This window comes from Sebastes umbrosus, chromosome 15 (genome assembly GCF_015220745.1).
Source record: "Sebastes umbrosus isolate fSebUmb1 chromosome 15, fSebUmb1.pri, whole genome shotgun sequence".
Classification (NCBI taxonomy): domain Eukaryota; kingdom Metazoa; phylum Chordata; class Actinopteri; order Perciformes; family Sebastidae; genus Sebastes; species Sebastes umbrosus.
Window position 1 is genome coordinate 28,197,341 of NC_051283.1, and position 18,412 is coordinate 28,215,752.

General features: G+C 39.2%; 2 protein-coding genes and 1 pseudogene across 4 annotated transcripts; all 3 read left to right on the top strand.

Moving 5' to 3' along the window:
- Positions 1 to 18,412, top strand: part of LOC119503782 — a 119,123-nt pseudogene that overhangs the window by 24,331 nt on the left and 76,380 nt on the right.
- On the top strand, positions 1,253 to 6,628 carry LOC119503790 (gastrula zinc finger protein XlCGF57.1-like). 2 transcript variants are annotated; one of them, XM_037795784.1, is made up of 2 exons: positions 1,253 to 1,479; positions 4,743 to 6,628. In XM_037795784.1, the coding sequence occupies exons 1-2, from the start codon at positions 1,407 to 1,409 to the stop codon at positions 5,984 to 5,986; spliced, it is 1,317 nt and encodes a 438-aa protein (XP_037651712.1). In that variant the 5' UTR covers positions 1,253 to 1,406; the 3' UTR covers positions 5,987 to 6,628. The 2 variants fall into 2 exon arrangements, with proteins under 2 accessions (XP_037651712.1, XP_037651711.1); XM_037795783.1 differs by having other exon boundaries at positions 1,255 to 1,479; positions 4,734 to 6,628.
- LOC119503795 (zinc finger protein 135-like) lies at positions 8,706 to 12,125 on the top strand. 2 transcript variants are annotated; one of them, XR_005210384.1, is made up of 3 exons: positions 8,706 to 9,118; positions 9,690 to 10,982; positions 11,029 to 12,125. XR_005210384.1 is itself a non-coding variant. In XM_037795792.1 (2 exons), exons 1-2 carry the CDS (start codon positions 8,926 to 8,928, stop codon positions 10,769 to 10,771), a joined length of 1,275 nt encoding a protein of 424 aa, XP_037651720.1. In that variant the 5' UTR covers positions 8,706 to 8,925; the 3' UTR covers positions 10,772 to 12,125. The 2 variants fall into 2 exon arrangements, 1 of the variants encoding a protein (XP_037651720.1); XM_037795792.1 differs by having other exon boundaries at positions 9,690 to 12,125.

Here is an 18,412-nt window from a genome sequence, read left to right on the forward strand (position 1 = left end):
ATCACATAAAAAAAAGTATATTTCTACTAGACGTCATCTAACGTTAGTACTTTCGGTGCTTATTCCTCTTCTTTTTTTTGTACGCTGCTGTCAGTTTGTATTTGATATTTTAGATAATTGCAGTTGAACCGCGAAAATTGTGAATATTTTTTGTAGAAAAAAAAAATTATTTCCCAGTTACAGTATTGCCTCTTTTTACGACGGAGTTTTAGAGCCACATTGAGGAATAAAAATTATCTGAGATTTCGAGAATAAAGTCATAATATTATAAAGTAGTAATTTGACGTGTTATTTTAGAGGGTAAATAGTGTGAAAATGAGGAACGTGGAGCATCTTGTGAAGTTATACTTTAGTTTAGGTTTCACCAATAAATAAATACTTCATCTTTTGGCGCATCAGCACCACATTATCATCAGTATCAGGACCTTGAAAGATTGTGCAAGAAACTGTGTCTATTCTGAAGAAAGAACCACACGGACCTGCTGGGGAAACTGACTCTTTTGTGGAGGAGGAAATTACTTTTTTTCTCAAAAGGTTAGGACTTTATTCTCATTAAATTACGACTTTATTCTCGTAATATTATGACTTTATTCTCATTAAATTAAGACTTTTATCGTAATATATGACTTCATTCTCATTAAATTACGACTTTATTCTCGTAATATTATGGCTTAATTCTCATTAAATTACGACTTTATTCCCGTAATATTATGGCTTAATTCTCATTAAATTACGACTTTATTCCCGTAATGTTATGACTTCATTCTTATTAAATTACGACTTTTTTCTCGTCATATTATATTATTCTTATTAAATTACGACATTATTCTCGTAATATTATGACTTTATTCTCATTAAATTGCGACTTTATTCTCGTAATATTATGACTTTATTCTCATTAAATTACGACTTTATTCTCGTAATATTATGACTTTATTCTCAAAATCTCAATTTTTTTCCCCCTCAATGTGGCCCTAATACTCACTCGTGTCTTTAACAAGAGAAGCGTTTTATTGTGAAACCTGTGCCCCGGAAGTGAATGAAGAGATGCGTAAACCTTTAGCTCAACCTGTGAAATATTCGGTATTTATTTATTTATTGTATTAACCTTCAATCTCAATGAATGTCATTCTTTAAAACCTGTATTTTTAATCATTTATCTTTCTTGGTGTGTTTTTCTGAGGAAGCCTGTAATTTCGGTAACACTTCTGGACTTTTATTTTGAAGCTGCCCCGGAAGCTGTATTCTTTACTGAGGCTAACTTCACACTATTAGAGGAAGATGGCGTCCAGCAGAAACATGGATGTTAGCAGAGTCTCTTTGTTGTGTAGAGAAAGTGTGAACATGTCCAGATCCTGAGAGCGTTGGTGAAGCTGCTGGAGACATTTGGGCTGTTTGGAGGAACGATGGAGGAACACAACAGACAGAGGAGACTACTGGTCGCTGTTTTCCACCCTCAGCTTTGGTTGCACAGAGCAGGTTGGTACAGTTTAACTGGTTTATTATCTCCAGGGCTGCTGCAGGGTTTAGAAATTAGTGAGGTCCAGATTTTTTACTGCATTTCTGGACGAGCAACAAACCAAAATGACAACTACAACCACACCCCAGGCCATACAGCACACACCAACTCATTATCTATCATTAAATACATACAGAGGGACCATGTTGACAAAGACACCTGCTGCCAAGCAGACACTTAAAGGACAGACCTGGGGCCAGATGTTTAAACGATGTGGAGGCCTCATACCTGTCAACCTTCAGACCTTTAAAATAGGGAGGATTTCTAAACCAAAGGGTCCTCCCCCAGTAATATTAGAGTTTCAGAGTCTTTGTTTCCCTTTGTTTAATAATATTTTTATTTAGTAAAAAGGGCATAGTTCACAAATATTTGGCATTGAACATTTTCATTTCCCCCCACTACCTAGACAGAATAACGTATAATAACATATCTACACTGGGAACGATGATTCAAAATTAAGTAGCAAAAAAAAATTAAATTAAATGATTTAAAAAAAAAATGTAAAAGCCAACAAACACAAAATGAATGAAATAAAACATACATACAGATAATTAATTAACATTTCGCATATGAAAAATTCATATACATGCTTTGAAATGTTAACAAATGTGTGGATGTTCAAGTATATAGGCTTATTTACCATCCGTTATTAACACTACATTCTAATGTGTAGATTGCTCCATGAGACTTTGATATCTGCACTCTGGTGAGTTTTAAAGAATGAAGATAACAAAATATTAATTACATTGTAACAGCATTTTTATGTTGAATAGGCCTACTGTTAATTCTCAGAAAAGAAAACTATATACTGTATATATATGTATATATATATATATATATACATATATATATATAATTAATTAATTTATTTTTTATTTTTTATTATTATTATTATTATTATTATTATTATTAATATATATTTTTTTGAATGGTCACAAGCAGCTCTCTTCCACCAAGAAACGACATTTGGTGTAGAATTATTGTTGTCCGGTTGGAAACAGTAGGGCTTCTACATGCTCTACAGTGACAGAAACAGGTTGAGATAAGGAAAGGGAAAAAAGTGTTGCTAGGCTACAGCCAGGGTTTACTTCCTGTCCTCTGATGTCATTCATATACAGCTGGAAATAAACTGGGACACATTTAGATTGTTTATGTTTAAAACTGTGAAATGGTCTAAATAAATATTGTATATTTATGACATCACAAAATTGCAGAAATCCTGACATCTTGTTTCAAAAGGCACCGTTTCTGAATACGGGCTGTGTGTAATGTATTTCTCCAAAGATTGAGCATTTCCATACTTTCACGGTAATTATATAGCACTTCATGCCCCTCTTCAGGTTAACCCTCGATGAACTGGAGGCCTGAGCGGTCACCTGATCTGAAAGCAGTGTTGTGTGGACCTCTCTGTTCATCCGTGGCTTCTGATTTGGGAATGTTGTGATCTGTTTGAAGGTGGTGGGAGTCCAGAGGTGGCTTCAGTGGCAAACAGACTCAAGTCTATGTGTTCAAACTGGTGCTGTAATACTGAGTTTGTTCCCTCTGGCTGGTGGTCCGAGGTCGTGTCTCCTCTGGTCGGGCAGGAGCAGGGAGCAACCTCCGGGTCTGAAAAGTGAAGCCAATCTGAAGTGTCTTAAACCTGCATTCTCTCTAACAGCCAGCAGGGGGCGACTCCTCTGGTTGCTAAAAGAAGTCTGATTGTGTAGAAGTCTATGAGAAAATTAGCCTACTTCTCACTTAATTTGTTACCTCAGTAAACATTGTAAACATGAGTTTATGGTCTCAATCGCTAGTTTCAAGTCTTCTTCAATACAGCATGATGTTCATTTAGTATATTATGGTCCCATTTAGAGTCAAATAGACCATAAAGCAGGGGATGCTTTAGGGCGGGGCTGCTTTGTGATTGACAGGTCGCTACCACGGCGTTGTCCGGTCTGGGAGTTGTTTAGGTTTTTGTCTTAGAACTTTAACCCTTTCACAGTGTGTTTTCATTTCATTTAAGTTAATTATAACATTTTGGTCAATAAAAATGTCTTATGGGTGACGATCACGATGACTACGTCCATTTCTTATATACAGTCTAAGGGCAGGAGACATGTTAGTGGAATTTGGGGAGAACCGTCTTCAGGTTGGAGTGGCTGAAGTTATCTGCTACAACAAAAGCTTTGTCCAAGTTTATAGTCTGTTGTTAGCTAATGGCAGCATGCAGTTCTTCCATAGCAAGCTTAGCATTAGCATCCGGGGGGGAAATATAAGCTGCAGTCACAACAGAAAGCTCTACACTTAACCACAAGATATTTCAGGTCAGCAGAGAAATGACTCATGATTGTGGCAGTGTCTGTGCACCAAGCTTTGTTGACCTACATGCACAGTCCCCCACCTCTGGTCCTACTGGAGTTATCAGCTGTTCTATCTGCATGGAACACGAATGCCGCTGTACTGGTGTGATTAAATGAAAAACAAATTTCAGAGTAATTTAGAGCTGAATCAATTAGGCGTTGGCAACAGTTTTGATAATAAATTAATTGTTTAAATTATTTAATTGAGGAAAAATGCCAAACATTGTCTGGTCACAGCTTCTAAAACTGAAAACTGAAGATTTTTGTTTTTTCCTCTTTATCAATGTAAACAGAATATTTTGGGGTTTTGAAGCCTTGACTGGACAGAACAAGCAATTTGAAGACAACCCCCTAGGGGCTATGGCAAATTGTACTTCACAGATTTAACGATTAATCGATTGTCCAGAAAAAAATAATTAACAGATAAATCCATCCATTATCAGTGACCAAGTATCCTATTCAGGGTTGCGGAGGAGCAACAGATAAATCAATAGTGAAAATAGTTGTGGTGCTATAATAATTCACAGGTATAGTTTCTCGTGTAGAGAAGAAAATGTTCTCACTTTTGACATGAATTAATTTGACTATAAAGATATTTGTACATAAGTATTTTAAGAGATGGTCTCATTTGCACGGAGGATCGGTTTGTATATAATTAAACTTTAGTCTTTCAACTTTAACTTAATTGCCCCCAAAGGGAAACTTTGTCTCACATCCAGGTAAAACACAACAGTTTGTTTTAGTTTGATGACGTCCAAATATGTTAAACAAGATGTGCGACATTTGTCCCCACGTCTAAGAAAGTAGTGGTATCAGTGGTTTAAGTGTTAACATGAAATTACAGTTTTCTAAGACGTGTGTTTGTATTTCGTTAGTCTCCACAGACGTCCAGCAGCTGTTGGTGAGTAGAGCAGAGGTTCCCCCTGAGCAGCAGGAGTGGAGCTCCAGTCTGGACCAGGAGGACCCAGAGCCCCCACACATTAAAGAGGAACAGGAGGACCTCTGGACCAGTCAGGAGGGAGAGCAGCTTCAAGGGCTGGAGGAGGCTGATATCAAGTTCCCATTCAGTCCTGTCTCTGTGAAGAGTGAAGAAGATGATGAAGAGAAACCTCAGTCCTCACAGCTTCATGAAAGACAAACTGAACAGATGGAAACAGAAGCTGATGGAGAGGACTGTGGAGGACCAGAACCAGCCAGGAACTCAGATCCAGATAGTCCTTTACAACCAGCTACTCATGACAAGACTTCACCCTCCTCTGAACCTGAGACAGATGACAGTAGAGAATGGGAGGAGACCAAGGAACCTCAGTCAGGTTTTAACTCTCTGCAAAACAATGAAGTACCTGTAAGTGATGTGGATTGTAATACCTCAATAGGCTCCTCTGAATGTGTTAGAAGCTTTGATAAGGGACATCTGCAGAAACAAACTGGAATCCAAACGGGAGGGAAAACATTTAGTTGCTCAGTTTGTAGTAAAAGATTTTCCCGGAAGAACTCCTTGATCACTCATATGATACTTCATTCAGAAGGCAACCGTTTCACCTGCTCAGTTTGTAAAAGAAGTTTTGGTATCCGTGGCAATTTGGTTGTACACATGAGAACCCACACAGGGGAGAAACCATTTAGTTGTTCAGTTTGTAGTAAAACATTCACAACAAAGCAACAGCTGAAACGACACATGAGAATCCACACAGGGGAGAAACCATTTAGTTGTTCAGTTTGTAGTAGAACATTCGCACAAAAGCAAAATCTGATACAACACTCGACCTTACACACAGGTGAGAAACCGTTTAGCTGTTCAGTTTGCGGTAAAAGATTCACACTGAAGCAACATCTAAAACAACACTCGACTTCTCACACAGGGGAGAAACCATTTAATTGTTCAGTTTGTAGTGAAAGATTTGCTTTAAAGGGAGAACTGAAACGACACTTGACTGTCCACACAGGAGAGAAACCATTTAGTTGTTCAGTTTGTGGTAAAGAATTTGTATTAAAGGGAGATCTGAATCGACACTTGACTGTCCACACGGGGGAGAAACCATTCAGTTGTTCAGTTTGTGGTAAAAGATTCACACTAAAACAACATCTGAAACAACACTCGACTGTCCACACAGGAGAGACCATTTAGTTGCAGAGTTTGTGATAAAAGATTCTGTCGGCTCCATTATATCCAACAAGTGTGTTGGTGAGACCAGCGGAAATCAGTGAAGCTGCAGAGACGCTTGTTGACACATTTTTTCCAGCAAGATTAAAGTACTGAGGGCAAGACTTGGTCCAACACTGATCGGCTAAAAACTGTCAGACTGATACAGACTCCAAAATAAGCCTTTTCCATCTAAGATGAAGCTACACAATCATTGTAATTCTGCCAAGGCTGGTGCGTGTTGTATTGTTGCTGTGTGTTTGTGATGTCTTTCAGTGGGTCCGTACCATAAACACGCCGGCGTACGCCTGTGGTGCGCCAAGTAGGCAGAGTCTGCACACCATTTAAAAGGCAGCGAATACGCTAGATGCCTCGCTCAATTTAAGCAGCGGAAGCGGCGTGTATGCATACCTCGGATCACATGACTGATACAAACACAACAGGGTAAATCTTGATGCCAAGCAACAATGCAATCTTAAATTGATGAAAAAAGTCGGTATATACTTAAAGGCAGGGTTGACGATGTTATCCAGTAAACACTATTTGTTATATTGGTTGAAATGGTCTTTACACCCCGACAGCGATCCATTACTGATGTGCTCTGAAAAAGGACCGGAAAAGAGCCGTCATCTGTAGCTGCTGTAATCCTGTAAAAACGTCCACCAATCAATGTTGCATTGGAAGGAGCCCCGAGGGGAGGGGAGGGGAGGGTTTAGATGGAGCTCCTGAGGCGATGCTACTTTCAAATTTTGCTAGCTTTCCAACATCGTCAACCGTATCTTTAACATACAGCAGAGCAGTCAGCAGATGATCGCTGGTATCATTTTGTCTCTGTGGCATCGTCAACAATTAATGACACAATAAATCGCTCTGACAGATCCATTTGTTTATGTGATGCCTACTCCCGCCGGCAAATGTTTTCCCCTCCATTTAAGAGGCATGCTCCTCCCCCACCACTCGTCATCACCTCTCGTAGGATTGTGCCTCGGCTGTATGAAAAGCAGCACACCCAGTGTTCCTGGTTCCCGGTTGTTTGGAGCTGGGGGTTGTTAAGGAACTGTCTCCTGGTTGCTTAAAACACACCCCATCGTGGTAGTCTGTGGACTCCTTTTCCCCTGGCACCACCTTGTGCTATGTTAGATTTTTGATTTGCTGTATACTTTATTCATCATTACCTGAGTTAACCTGGCAGTATGTTTTCCTGCCATCATCATTCATTACAATTCATATTTTGTTCCATTTCAAGTCAAACTTCCCATGTGTGGAAACATAAAGAGAGAATTTCAGCTCTAACTTCATATGCAGTCGGGTAATTTAATCTTTAAAAATGCATCATATAGAAGTTCTTCATATGTTTTGTATGCAAAATCTTAATTGGTAAAGTAACAAGTAACTAAAGCTGTCAAATAAATGTTGTGCAGTGTTACATTCCTACTCCAGTTTATTTCAGAGGGAAAGAAGTGTCATCCATGTGGACCTGTGTTAGATCGACAACAACTGTGTTTAATGCATCATAAGGTTGGTAGGCAGGAGGTGGTGAAACTTATGACTTGTTTGTGACCCAGTGAAAGTGTAATGTAACTTCCGTTTTTAGTCAGTCTCTCCCGTATGCATGTGATGTGGCTCTTGCTCGCGAACAATAAAGAATTCTTAGGAACTAGAAATAAAGACAAATATTGTTTTAGAGTATTTTATTGCCATCATCTCACCAACAGGATTTGCAGCGTCCCGGGGTTTGAGTCCGACCTGTGGCCCTTCGCTGCATGTCGTCCCCTCTCTCTCTTTCTTTCCCACTTTCATCACTCACTATCGCTGTCAAAATAAAAGGCAATAAAAAAGTCCCAAAAAATAATCCATTAAAAAAAAAAAAATTATGGGGGATACATAATCTGTCAGACTGGATTTTTACTGTCACAAAATGTATGCTCTGTAATAAGTGTGTCTGCCCTACTTTATGGGCAGGTAATAAAATATGCATCTGCCAAATTGTAACGCATCCACATTGTAACTTTATTTATTTATTTATTTTCTTGAGGACCACCAAAACAAATGTACCTACACTGTCCCTTTTTCTTTTTCTGTTCTATTAATATTAATGAATGTTTATTGAAATAAGGTGAGATTCAAGGAATCCTCTATGTACAGATCTCCACAGGTGGCAACGCTCCTGTACAACATTAAACTGTGTGATAAAAACATGAACATTAACATCAGACAAACCAATTTGCTCGTAACAGACTCAGAAGAAATATTAGGTTTACACTTCGAGACCAAAACGTATACCCTCTGTTAGAAATTTAAAGGAAAGGGAAACAAACTACCATCATCTTTTGAATTTAGTTCATTGTTTTCTCAGAGCTCTGAAATGTTTCTTTCTTCAAACTGAGTTGGTTGAATAAGTAAAAAGCAGCGAGTGTTTCCTAAACTGAAAGGACTTTGAGTTGCAAGTTTCAAGCTCAATGAGTGTCATTCCTTGAAAAATTGTATTTCAATCATTTATCTTCCTCTGTGCATCTTTTGAGTAAACCTGTAATTTCAATAACACCGCTGGACTTTTATTTTGAAGGTGCCCCGGAAGCTGTATTCTTTACTGAGGCTAACTTCACACTATTTGATCAAGATGGCGTCCAGCAGCAACATGTAACGTTTTGTTAGCAGAGTCTCTTTGTTGTCCAACAGTTCTGATCCATCAGAGCCTCTGTGTGTCTGGATCAACCTGTCTGAATGGACTTTGTGCTCTTCAGCTTTTATTCTGAAGGTCTGACCTCTGACTCATCTCCCGGTAGCCTACAAAGCTACTGAAGTTAGCTTAGCATGCTAGCTGGTTAGCAACACAGCTGCTAGTCAGAGTGACCGTTTGATGGAGAGCAAACTGTGTTTCTGACGGAGTCTGATGGAGAGCAAGTTTCTGTCATTGTGGTAAAATGTGTAAAGTCCAGATGCTGAGAGCGTTGGTGAAGCAGCGACTAACTGCGGCTGCTGAAGAGATATGTGGGCTGTTTGAAAGAACGATAGCAGAGTACGAGGAGGAACTCTCTCGATCAAAAGAGGAGAACGAGCGACAACAGAAACTACTGGACGCTGTTTTACACCCTCAGCTTCAGTTACACAGAGCAGGTTGGTTCAGTTAGTTCTTCTCTGCTCAGAAGGAAACCCCTCCTGATCTTTTATTAAAAAGGTTAGCAGCTTCAGGTCTTGGAGGTAAAGGGAATTCTAATTATACAGTATAATAACATAATATATATCGACTTATCCAAGTTAAAGTCTTAATATGTAATTTATCTTTTTTTTCAGAATCAAAATCTTGATCTTGCATATTTGATATTTTTTTACTTTCACTTTCACAGAATACAAAAAAGTTTTATGATGTTTTTATATAGTAATATTGTCCCTTAAGTTAACTTTCAAACAGACGTCAGAATCAGCGTTCAGATGAAGAAGAAGAATTAAAATCAGATAAACTTACCTCATTTTTAATCTGAACCTGGTTTAGCTGTAGAAGTAGTTTGTTTAAATTGTGTTTGTTCATCAGCTGAACTTCCTGAACTCTTTTAGTAAAAAAGGTCCAATCGGAACATTAATGGTTATATTGCTTCTTCTCTAATTAAGACCATACAAACTACATTTGATCATTATTATTATTATTGGTTTAAGTGGTCAGTAACGTGTCTGTACTTCTGTCCTGCAGACGAACAGCAGCTGTTGGTGAGGAAAGAAGAGGTTCCCCCTGAGCAGCAGGAGTGGAGCTCCAGTCTGGACCAGGAGGACCCAGAGCCCCCACACATTAAAGAGGAACAGGAGGAACTCTGGACCAGTCAGGAGGGAGAGCAGCTTCAAGGGCTGGACGAGGCTGATATCAAGTTCCCGGTCACTCCTGTCCATGTGAAGAGTGAAGAAGATGATGAAGAGGAACCTCAGTCCTCACAGCTTCATGAAAGACAACCTGAGCACATAGAAACAGAAGCTGATGGAGAGGACTATGGAGGACCAGAACCAGCCAGGATCTTGGATCCGGATGCACATTTACAACTATCAAGCAGTGAGAAGGCCTCGCAATATTACAAACATGAAACTGAAGTCAGTGATGATTGGAAGGAGACCAGTGAACCTCAGTCAGGTTTAAACTCTCTGAAAAATAATGGATATAATTCTGGTGAGAAACAATTTCGCTGCTTTGAGTGCGGCAAACGCTTTAACCAAAACTCAAATCTTAAGACACACATGAGAACTCACACAGGAGAAAAACCATTCAGTTGCTCAGTTTGTGGTAAAAGGTTTGGTCAGAAGGCACATCTGCAGAACCATTTGAAGTGTCATACGGGAGAAAAACCTTACAGCTGTTCATTTTGTAATAAATGTTTTGCCCGAAGTGAACATTTACAGTTGCACATGAGAACCCACACTGGAGAAAAACCCTTCAGCTGCAACATCTGTGACAAAAGATTCACTTGGCTCGGTCAGTTCAAAAATCACAAGTGTGGCGGTGAATCCTCACAGCTTCATGAACTCTGGACCAGTCAGGAGGGAGAGCAGCTTCAAGGGCTGGAGGGGGTTCATACCAACAAGTTCCCGTACACTCTTGTCCACGTGAAGAGTGAAGATGATGAAGAGACACCTCAGTCCTCACAACAACGTCTCCAAAGACAAACTGAGCAGATGGAAGCTGGTGGAGAGAACTGTGGGGGACCAGAACCAGCCAGGAACTCAGATCCACATAGTCTTGAGTCACATGGACTGGCATGTAACTCATTCATTGGACAGTTCTGGTGATGTCATCCTGTTGTTATTGTTGTTGTTCCACACAAGGGAAAAACATCTGATGCTCAGTTTCAGGTTGTGGCAAAAGATTTGTCAGTTAGCAATTAGCAGTTAGCAGGTTAATTAGCAGTTAGCAGGTTAATTAGCAGTTGGAAGGTTAGTTAGCAGGTTTATTAATAGGTCAGTTAACAGCTTAGTTAACAGTTAGCAGGTTATTTAGTAGGTTGATTAGCAGGTACATTAGCAGGTCAGTTTGCAACAGTTAGCAGGTTGATTAGCAAAAGAGAAAGTAAAAAAGTAGGCCTACTTCTACCACCGCCAATACTAACAATCCCAGTTAGAGAGGGTGAAAAGTAAAGCAAGACAGCGTTTGCCCTCGGCGAAGATCAGAAACATCGGTGAATACACAGAAGAGGCCATTTCAAAAATAGGCGTGTTAGTCTCTCGCGTTGACATTACCACTGTAAAGTAGATACATAAAGTAGAGCATGGATTTAATTATCTTACTCACGGTCACACTGGTAAAAATAATCGATTCTGCCTCCAGTTGGCTGTCTACTCGTGTCGACTATTGGGAAGTGAAGAAAAGTCCGGTTGTAAAGTGAACGACAGTCAATGAGCCGCGGCCGTTCGGGCCGATAGCTCGGCGCCCGGTACTGTGCTGAGGTACCGGCTTGTGCCCGTTGGGAGCACGGAGCCGGTTGTGCGTGCATGTTAGCTAGCCAATCGCTGCCGCCTTGCACTGCGCTCATACGACGCTTACCACTGATAACGATAACCAACATCGACGTCGTCACAGAAGTGTACACCCACCCTCCGGTCCCCCCTCCCAGGTTAACACTTGTTAGCTTTGTCAGCACTGTTGCCGTCGTTTGCACTGTTCGTGCTGTTCGCATCATTAGCTCCTAGCCGCCGGCTCAGCCGTCACCATGTTGAGAGCTGTGTGGAGCCAATCCCTCAATGTGATGAAGCTCTTTCACAATGACGAAGGTTATCTGACCCATGTTCAACCCTTCATTTATCAATTCAAACAAAGCCAGTCAACACGGGTTAATCCCTGGTCAGAGAGAGGGGATGATGGTGGTATCATCAATGTGTGCAAAAACGTTAAAATGTCACAGAATGATGCATGTTTTGGGGATAATATGGTGTAAATACAAATACAGCATTTTCACCTTTGTAAAACGTTCAACTATGTTATATGTTACGTGGAGCTATAATGTATGTAAAAACATACAGATATATAGTATCTATCAATCAACACTCGTGAACCTTTTTCCTCTGTCTATCTACAGCACCCATTTATCATATATTAGACTACAATGTGCTATCTAATATGATAATAAAGGCTACATTTACAAAAGGATTACAGAAACTTCTGAAGACTGAAATGTATATTTCACTCACTCCACCATCCCAGCAAAGATTTGCTTCACATAGTCGACCTACTAAAGCTTTTCAGCTGGACATGTGGGTACTGTTGGATAATGTAAGAGCTCGTCTAAATGTAATAAAATGAGTTTATATTTCATGAAGTTTGCTATAATTGCTCGATAATGTGAATGAACTGGGACTGGGTTTACTACCGTATAACAGATGGAACAGGGGACATACCGTATATCGTTTTGCAGGTAAAACAGATGTGCTCACAGCTGGCGGTATACCGTGAGGTGTTGGGCTTGCAAGGTGTCTTTCTGTTTTTGTGTTCTGCGGATGTCTCTCATTCAGCAGCCAAGTTATGTTCACATACACTACGTTGTCTCTCACCGTCCCGTCATCTACCACTTAATTTCTTCCTGTACAAAAGGGGAGAAGGGATTTATAGTTGGGACCACAGAAGAAGAAATGAAGAAGGAGGGGCTCTGAACTTTACATATTCTGGAGTTTGGAGGTTTTCCCAGTCAAAATAAACTGTAACCAGATCAATTTTGTGTAATCATAAAAACCAGAGAACAAAATAGATATGGGGTACATAATGACCGTTACACAAACCTGCAGCCGGCTGGACATTTTCAGTGACTCCTCCTAACACATTTTAAATGTTTGAATCACAGATTAATGTGACCTCCATTATTGTAGCTCATCAACATGGCAGTTGGATATTGGTTCATATTTAATTATTTATTTTTTAACGTTATTTAATCAAAAGATCATTTTGAGGACGGCATGTGAAAACATCAGTAAAAATCTGGAGGTTTAATTTTGACGGATGAGATTACCAAGGAGGGTGAGGAGATAGAAGATAATATATACAAGTTCTTTGCAACTGTTAAAAATAGATGCACTTTTTGCAATTGTGAGTGAAGGGGAAACTATTGAACACGTGTTTGTAGATTGTTTTCATGCTACTTCTTTTTGGTTTCATTTACAGAAGAACATTTAAAAAAAAAAAAAAAACATAACAAAGATTGAGATATTACTAACGGTCAACAATCCCAGTTTTTCGGCAGATGAGATTTACATAATTAATTTGATTATTATCCTAGCAAAATATTAAACACATAAAATGATTAAAAGAATACCCTCCTTTTCATTTTTAAAGATTCTGATTTTAAAACATATTTGACGATGATTGATAACTTAAAACTCAAAGATTCTGAATTGACTAAAACTATTAAATTGTTTAGATATGTTACATTTATTCCAATTGTTTATTAACAGACCCCAAATGTTTTTTGTTTGTTTTTTATTTTGTTTTTATTCATCTTTTCTTTTCCTTTCCATAAATTGTATTTGTTGTATAATTTATTTATAATTTATAATTTATTTTTATATTATTTTTATACTGAAAGATCTGAACATGCGATTATATTGTATTGAACTTTTGAAATAAAGTATTTAAAAAAAAAAAAAAAAAAAAGTAGTGTGACGACCCGGAAGTGATTTTCTTTACTGTTTTTAGCAAAATGGCGTCTAGCCTGGTTAGCTCGTTAACGAGTCTCTTTGTTGTGTAGAGAAAGTGTGTGTGAAAGTGTGTCCTCTGTGTGTCTGGATCAACCTGTCTGAATGGACTTTGTGCTCTTCAGCTTTTATTCTGAAGGTCTGACCTCTGACTCATCTCCCGGTAGCCTACAAAGCTACTGAAGTTAGCTTAGGATGCTAGCTGGTTAGCAACACAGCTGCTAGTCAGAGTGACCGTTTGATGGAGAGCAAACTGTGTTTCTGACGGAGTCTGATGGAGAGCAAACTGTGTTTGTGTATATGTAAAATGTGTAAAGTCCAAATTCCAGGATTGTGGTGAAGCAGCGACTAATTGCTGAAGAGATAGTTGGACTGTTTGAAAGAAGGATGGAGGAACTAAGAGACCCTCAGCTTCAGTTACACAGAGCAGGTTGGTTTCCCCCTCAGATCTGTTCTCAGCATCTATATGACAGAAAGTATTTAAACATAAAGTACAAAGCCCTGTTTCAGGCTCAAGGTTTTCGAGTGAAAACTGTAACATTAGTTAACCCTGAGAGGGAAACTCTGAGGTTTCATTTACAGGAAGAGAGGAATATAACCTCTGAGCTAAAGTCTGACCTGTAATTAGGAAACCTGGACAGTGAGACAGACCGGCTGGACTGGTGGAGAGACCACCAGAGACTATGAGGAGTGTTAGGGCCACATTAAGGGGGAAAAAAATCTGAGATTTCGAGAATAAAGTCAGAACTTTAGGTGAAAAAAAATCGTAATATTACGAGAATAAAGTTATAACTTTACGATAAAAAAAGTAAGGTCTGTGTTGTTCTTTCTTCTGAATAAACTCAGTTTCTTGCACAATCTTTTAAAGGTCCTGATACTGATGATAATGTGGTGCTGATGTGCCAAAAGATTAAGTATTTGGTTATTTGTGAAACCTAAACTAAAGTATAACTTCATAAGATGTTGCTGAGTGAACGCTGTGAAGCTGTTTGATGCTCAGTGATGTGTAGAAGTTCAATGAGGAGTTTTTGAGCTGTGATGTGAATGAACGATAACATTTCTCTGTAACGTTTCTGTGTGTGTTTACTGTTTTCCTGCAGACGACCAGCAGCTGTTGGTGGTTAAAGAAGAGTTTCCCACTGAGCAGCAGGAGTGGAGCTCCAGTCTGGACCAGGAGGACCCAGAGCCCCCACACATTAAAGAGGAACGGGAGGAACTCTGGACCAGTCAGGAGGGAGAGCAGCTTCAAGGGCTGGAGGAGGCTGATATCAAGTTCCCATTCACTCCTGTCTCTGTGAAGAGTGAAGAAGATGAAGAAGAGAAACCTCAGTCCTCACAGCTTCATCAAAGACAAACTGAACAGATGGAAACAGAAGCTGATGGAGAGGACTGTGGAGGACCAGAACCAGCCAGGAACTCAGATCCAGATACACATGTACAGCCAGATACCGGAGACTCTTCTGAACCTGAGACTGATGACAGTGATGACTGGAAGGAGACCAGAGAACCTCAGTCCGGATTAAACTCTCTGAAAAATGATGAAGTTCCTGTCACTAATTTGAGATGTAGTACCGGTGAGAAACTATTTAGCTGCTCTGAGTGTGGGAAAACATTCGGCATCAGTGGAAATCTGAAGAGACACATTATATCACATACTGGGGAGAAACCTTTCAGCTGCTCAGTGTGTAAGAAATCTTTTGCACAGAGTGGAAATTTACAGAAACACATGAGAATCCACACAGGAGAGAAACCTTTCAGCTGCTCAGTTTGTAAGAAATCGTTTGCGCAGAAAGGACATTTACATAAACACGTGAGAGTCCACACAGGAGAGAAACCTTTCAACTGCTCAGTGTGTGATAAAGGTTTCAATGAAAGAGGAGATCTGAAGAGACACATGAGAACTCATACCGGAGAAAAACCTTACAGCTGCTCAGTTTGTAAGAAATCTTTTGCACAGAGTGGAAATTTACAGAAACACATGATAACTCATACAGGAGACAAACCTTTTAGTTGCTCAGAGTGTGGTAAAGGTTTCATTGAAAGAAGAGATCTGAAGAGACACATGAGAAGTCATACAGGAGAGAAACCTTTCAGCTGCTCAGAGTGTGGTAAAGGTTTCATTGAAAGTGGGGTTCTGAAGAGACACATGAGAACTCATACAGGAGAGAAACCTTTCAGCTGCTCAGTGTGTGGTAAAGGTTTCAATGAAAATGGAGATCTAAAGAGACATATGAGAACTCATACAGGAGCAAAACCTTTCAGCTGCTCAGTCTGTAAGATGTCCTTTACACGGAAACAATATTTACAGATACACATGAGAATCCACACAGGAGAAAAACCTTTCAATTGCTCAGTTTGTGATAAAAGATTTATCCGCAAGGCAGTTCTGGAGGTACACATGATAACTCATACAGGAGAGAACCCCCTTTAGTTGTTCTGTTTGTGATAAAGGTTTTATACAAAAGGTAAATCTGACATACCGCATGGCACATCACATGGGAGGAACCATTTGGTTGCAGTTTGTGTGACAACCACTGACTTTCCTCTGGCCTCTTGTCAGAAGGGAGCTCTCTCTCGCACTATGTGTTTTAGGTCTGCCCTGTCCCCCTCTGAGTGCCTGGAGCACCCACCAGTGGTTGCGTTAGACTTTGTTGTTGTTCGTCATTTTGACAGACATTGAAAAGAAATGTGTAATAAGATTGTAATAAGTAATGTAATAAGACATTTAAAAAAAAAATTGTAATGATGATGAGATATAGGCCTATTTAAAGGTGTAGTCTGTGATTCTAATCCAAGACACTTTTTGTCAAATTCAGCGGATATTTCCTCACAGATCGCTGTCCGTTCTGTGTATGCTGAAAAAACGAATGCCATTCTTTTTTTTAACATTCAAAGCTTTTATTGAGGTTTTCGAATGAAACTTCAAATGTCTGTTAATACAGGTGCAATCCTCCCAGTTTTTCTGACCGCAGTGAAAATGTAGTTTTTGAAAGGCTAAACGCCAACAAATAATGACTGAAGCAGAATATTTTGTAAGATAAAACATATCGTGAATTTTGGAAATGATTACATCTACTTTTTTTTCAATAAATTCAGACTTGTGGATTGAGACAAATATAGGGACGAGGACTGAGCGCAGCAGTAGAATCTCCTAAACAACTTTTATTTCAGTCATTTACAGTGTTTTCTAGTTTTGAAACTGCTTTTATTTCCATTTTGCACAGGACCTGATAATTGATTGATACATTTGACTTGGTTGTTGTAGTTTGTTTATCTGGTAATAAGTTGATGTTTTGACAATATGTATTTTAAAGGCTTTACATATTCTGTATATTTATCAGTTTGGAGCATATTTACTGAGTAGAAAAGTGAATATCCCCACCTACACTGGCTCTTGTTCTTTATTATTTATATATATTCATGCTGCTGCGGTGATAAACCACATAAAAAACGGCTCATTTTGCACTGACTGGTGCCACTCTCCACCTGCATAATCTGATTCTCACTGGCGTATGCGGTGGCCTCAACGTCAGACGGCCCAATCCAACAGTAACTGAAGTCGTTATATCGCAGTCTTCTAGACAAGACCAGACTCAATTCACAAAACAGTCAATATACCTCGCATCAACCCTTTCAGTTATTTCCAAACTTAGCACAGCTAACTTGGACTCAGCTAGAGCTAGCGTTCACATTATTCATAACCATATTGATTAGCTTACTTTGGAAACCTACGTCACAACATTACAACAACTTATCTGGACCTCGTATTGAGAAATTGTTCTGAAGCTGTTGTTTCCAAGTTAGTAACAAGTAATTTAAGATGGCAATAATAACATATTATTTTTATAATACCTGAATTAAGATTTAAAAAGAGGGCATAGACTATCAGATCAAATGTCAGTATTCACAGCCGTGATGATGGCAATATTACGGGCACTTTGGTGAGTAGAGGACAATAAACCAGGTAATTCAGTCATATGCAGTGACTCGGCAGCAACGTTAACTTCAATAAAAGAAGGTAAATCCAGACCTGATATACTGACAGAGATCTATCAAACACTACAAAATTCACAGAGCAGGGTGTGAGGTGGCTTTTATTTGGGTACCAGCACACATGGGTGTTGAAGGAAATGAGGAAGAGGATTAATTTGGCAAAGAACGCTGCTCCTGTGGATAAAATAGAAATAGCCCTATACAATACGGACCATCAGAACATACTTCAATCATAAACAAGTCAGTCAAGGAAATGTGCCAAAGTACATGGGGAAAAAAAGGGGGAGGTCTTCACAATACAGGAAACAGTGGAAAAAGCTAAAAGACATTTTGCCTGCAAAAGAAAAGATACAGTAGTCACAAAAAGGTTGAGGCTTGAGTATCGTGGGCTCAGGAGATGGTTGGCTCTGATTGGGAAACATCCAGATGGCAAATGTGAGTGTGGAGACTCAGAGACAGTGAGACACATCCTCATCCAGAGCAATAACAGTAATAATAATTTTATTTGTAGAGCACTTTTCAAGCACAGAGTGCTTTCCAAGGAAATTCACAACATAGACAGCAGAATAGAATGAAACATAAATAATGAAATAAAAACAATAGAATGGGTAAATAAAGAAAAAATCATACAATTACATATGCACATACATACGCATATACATCAGCACACAAGCATACAAAAGACCCAAATTCAGCCGATTGGAAAAGCCTCATATGTGATTAAAGGCACTTCAAAATGAATTCTAAAAGAGACCGGGA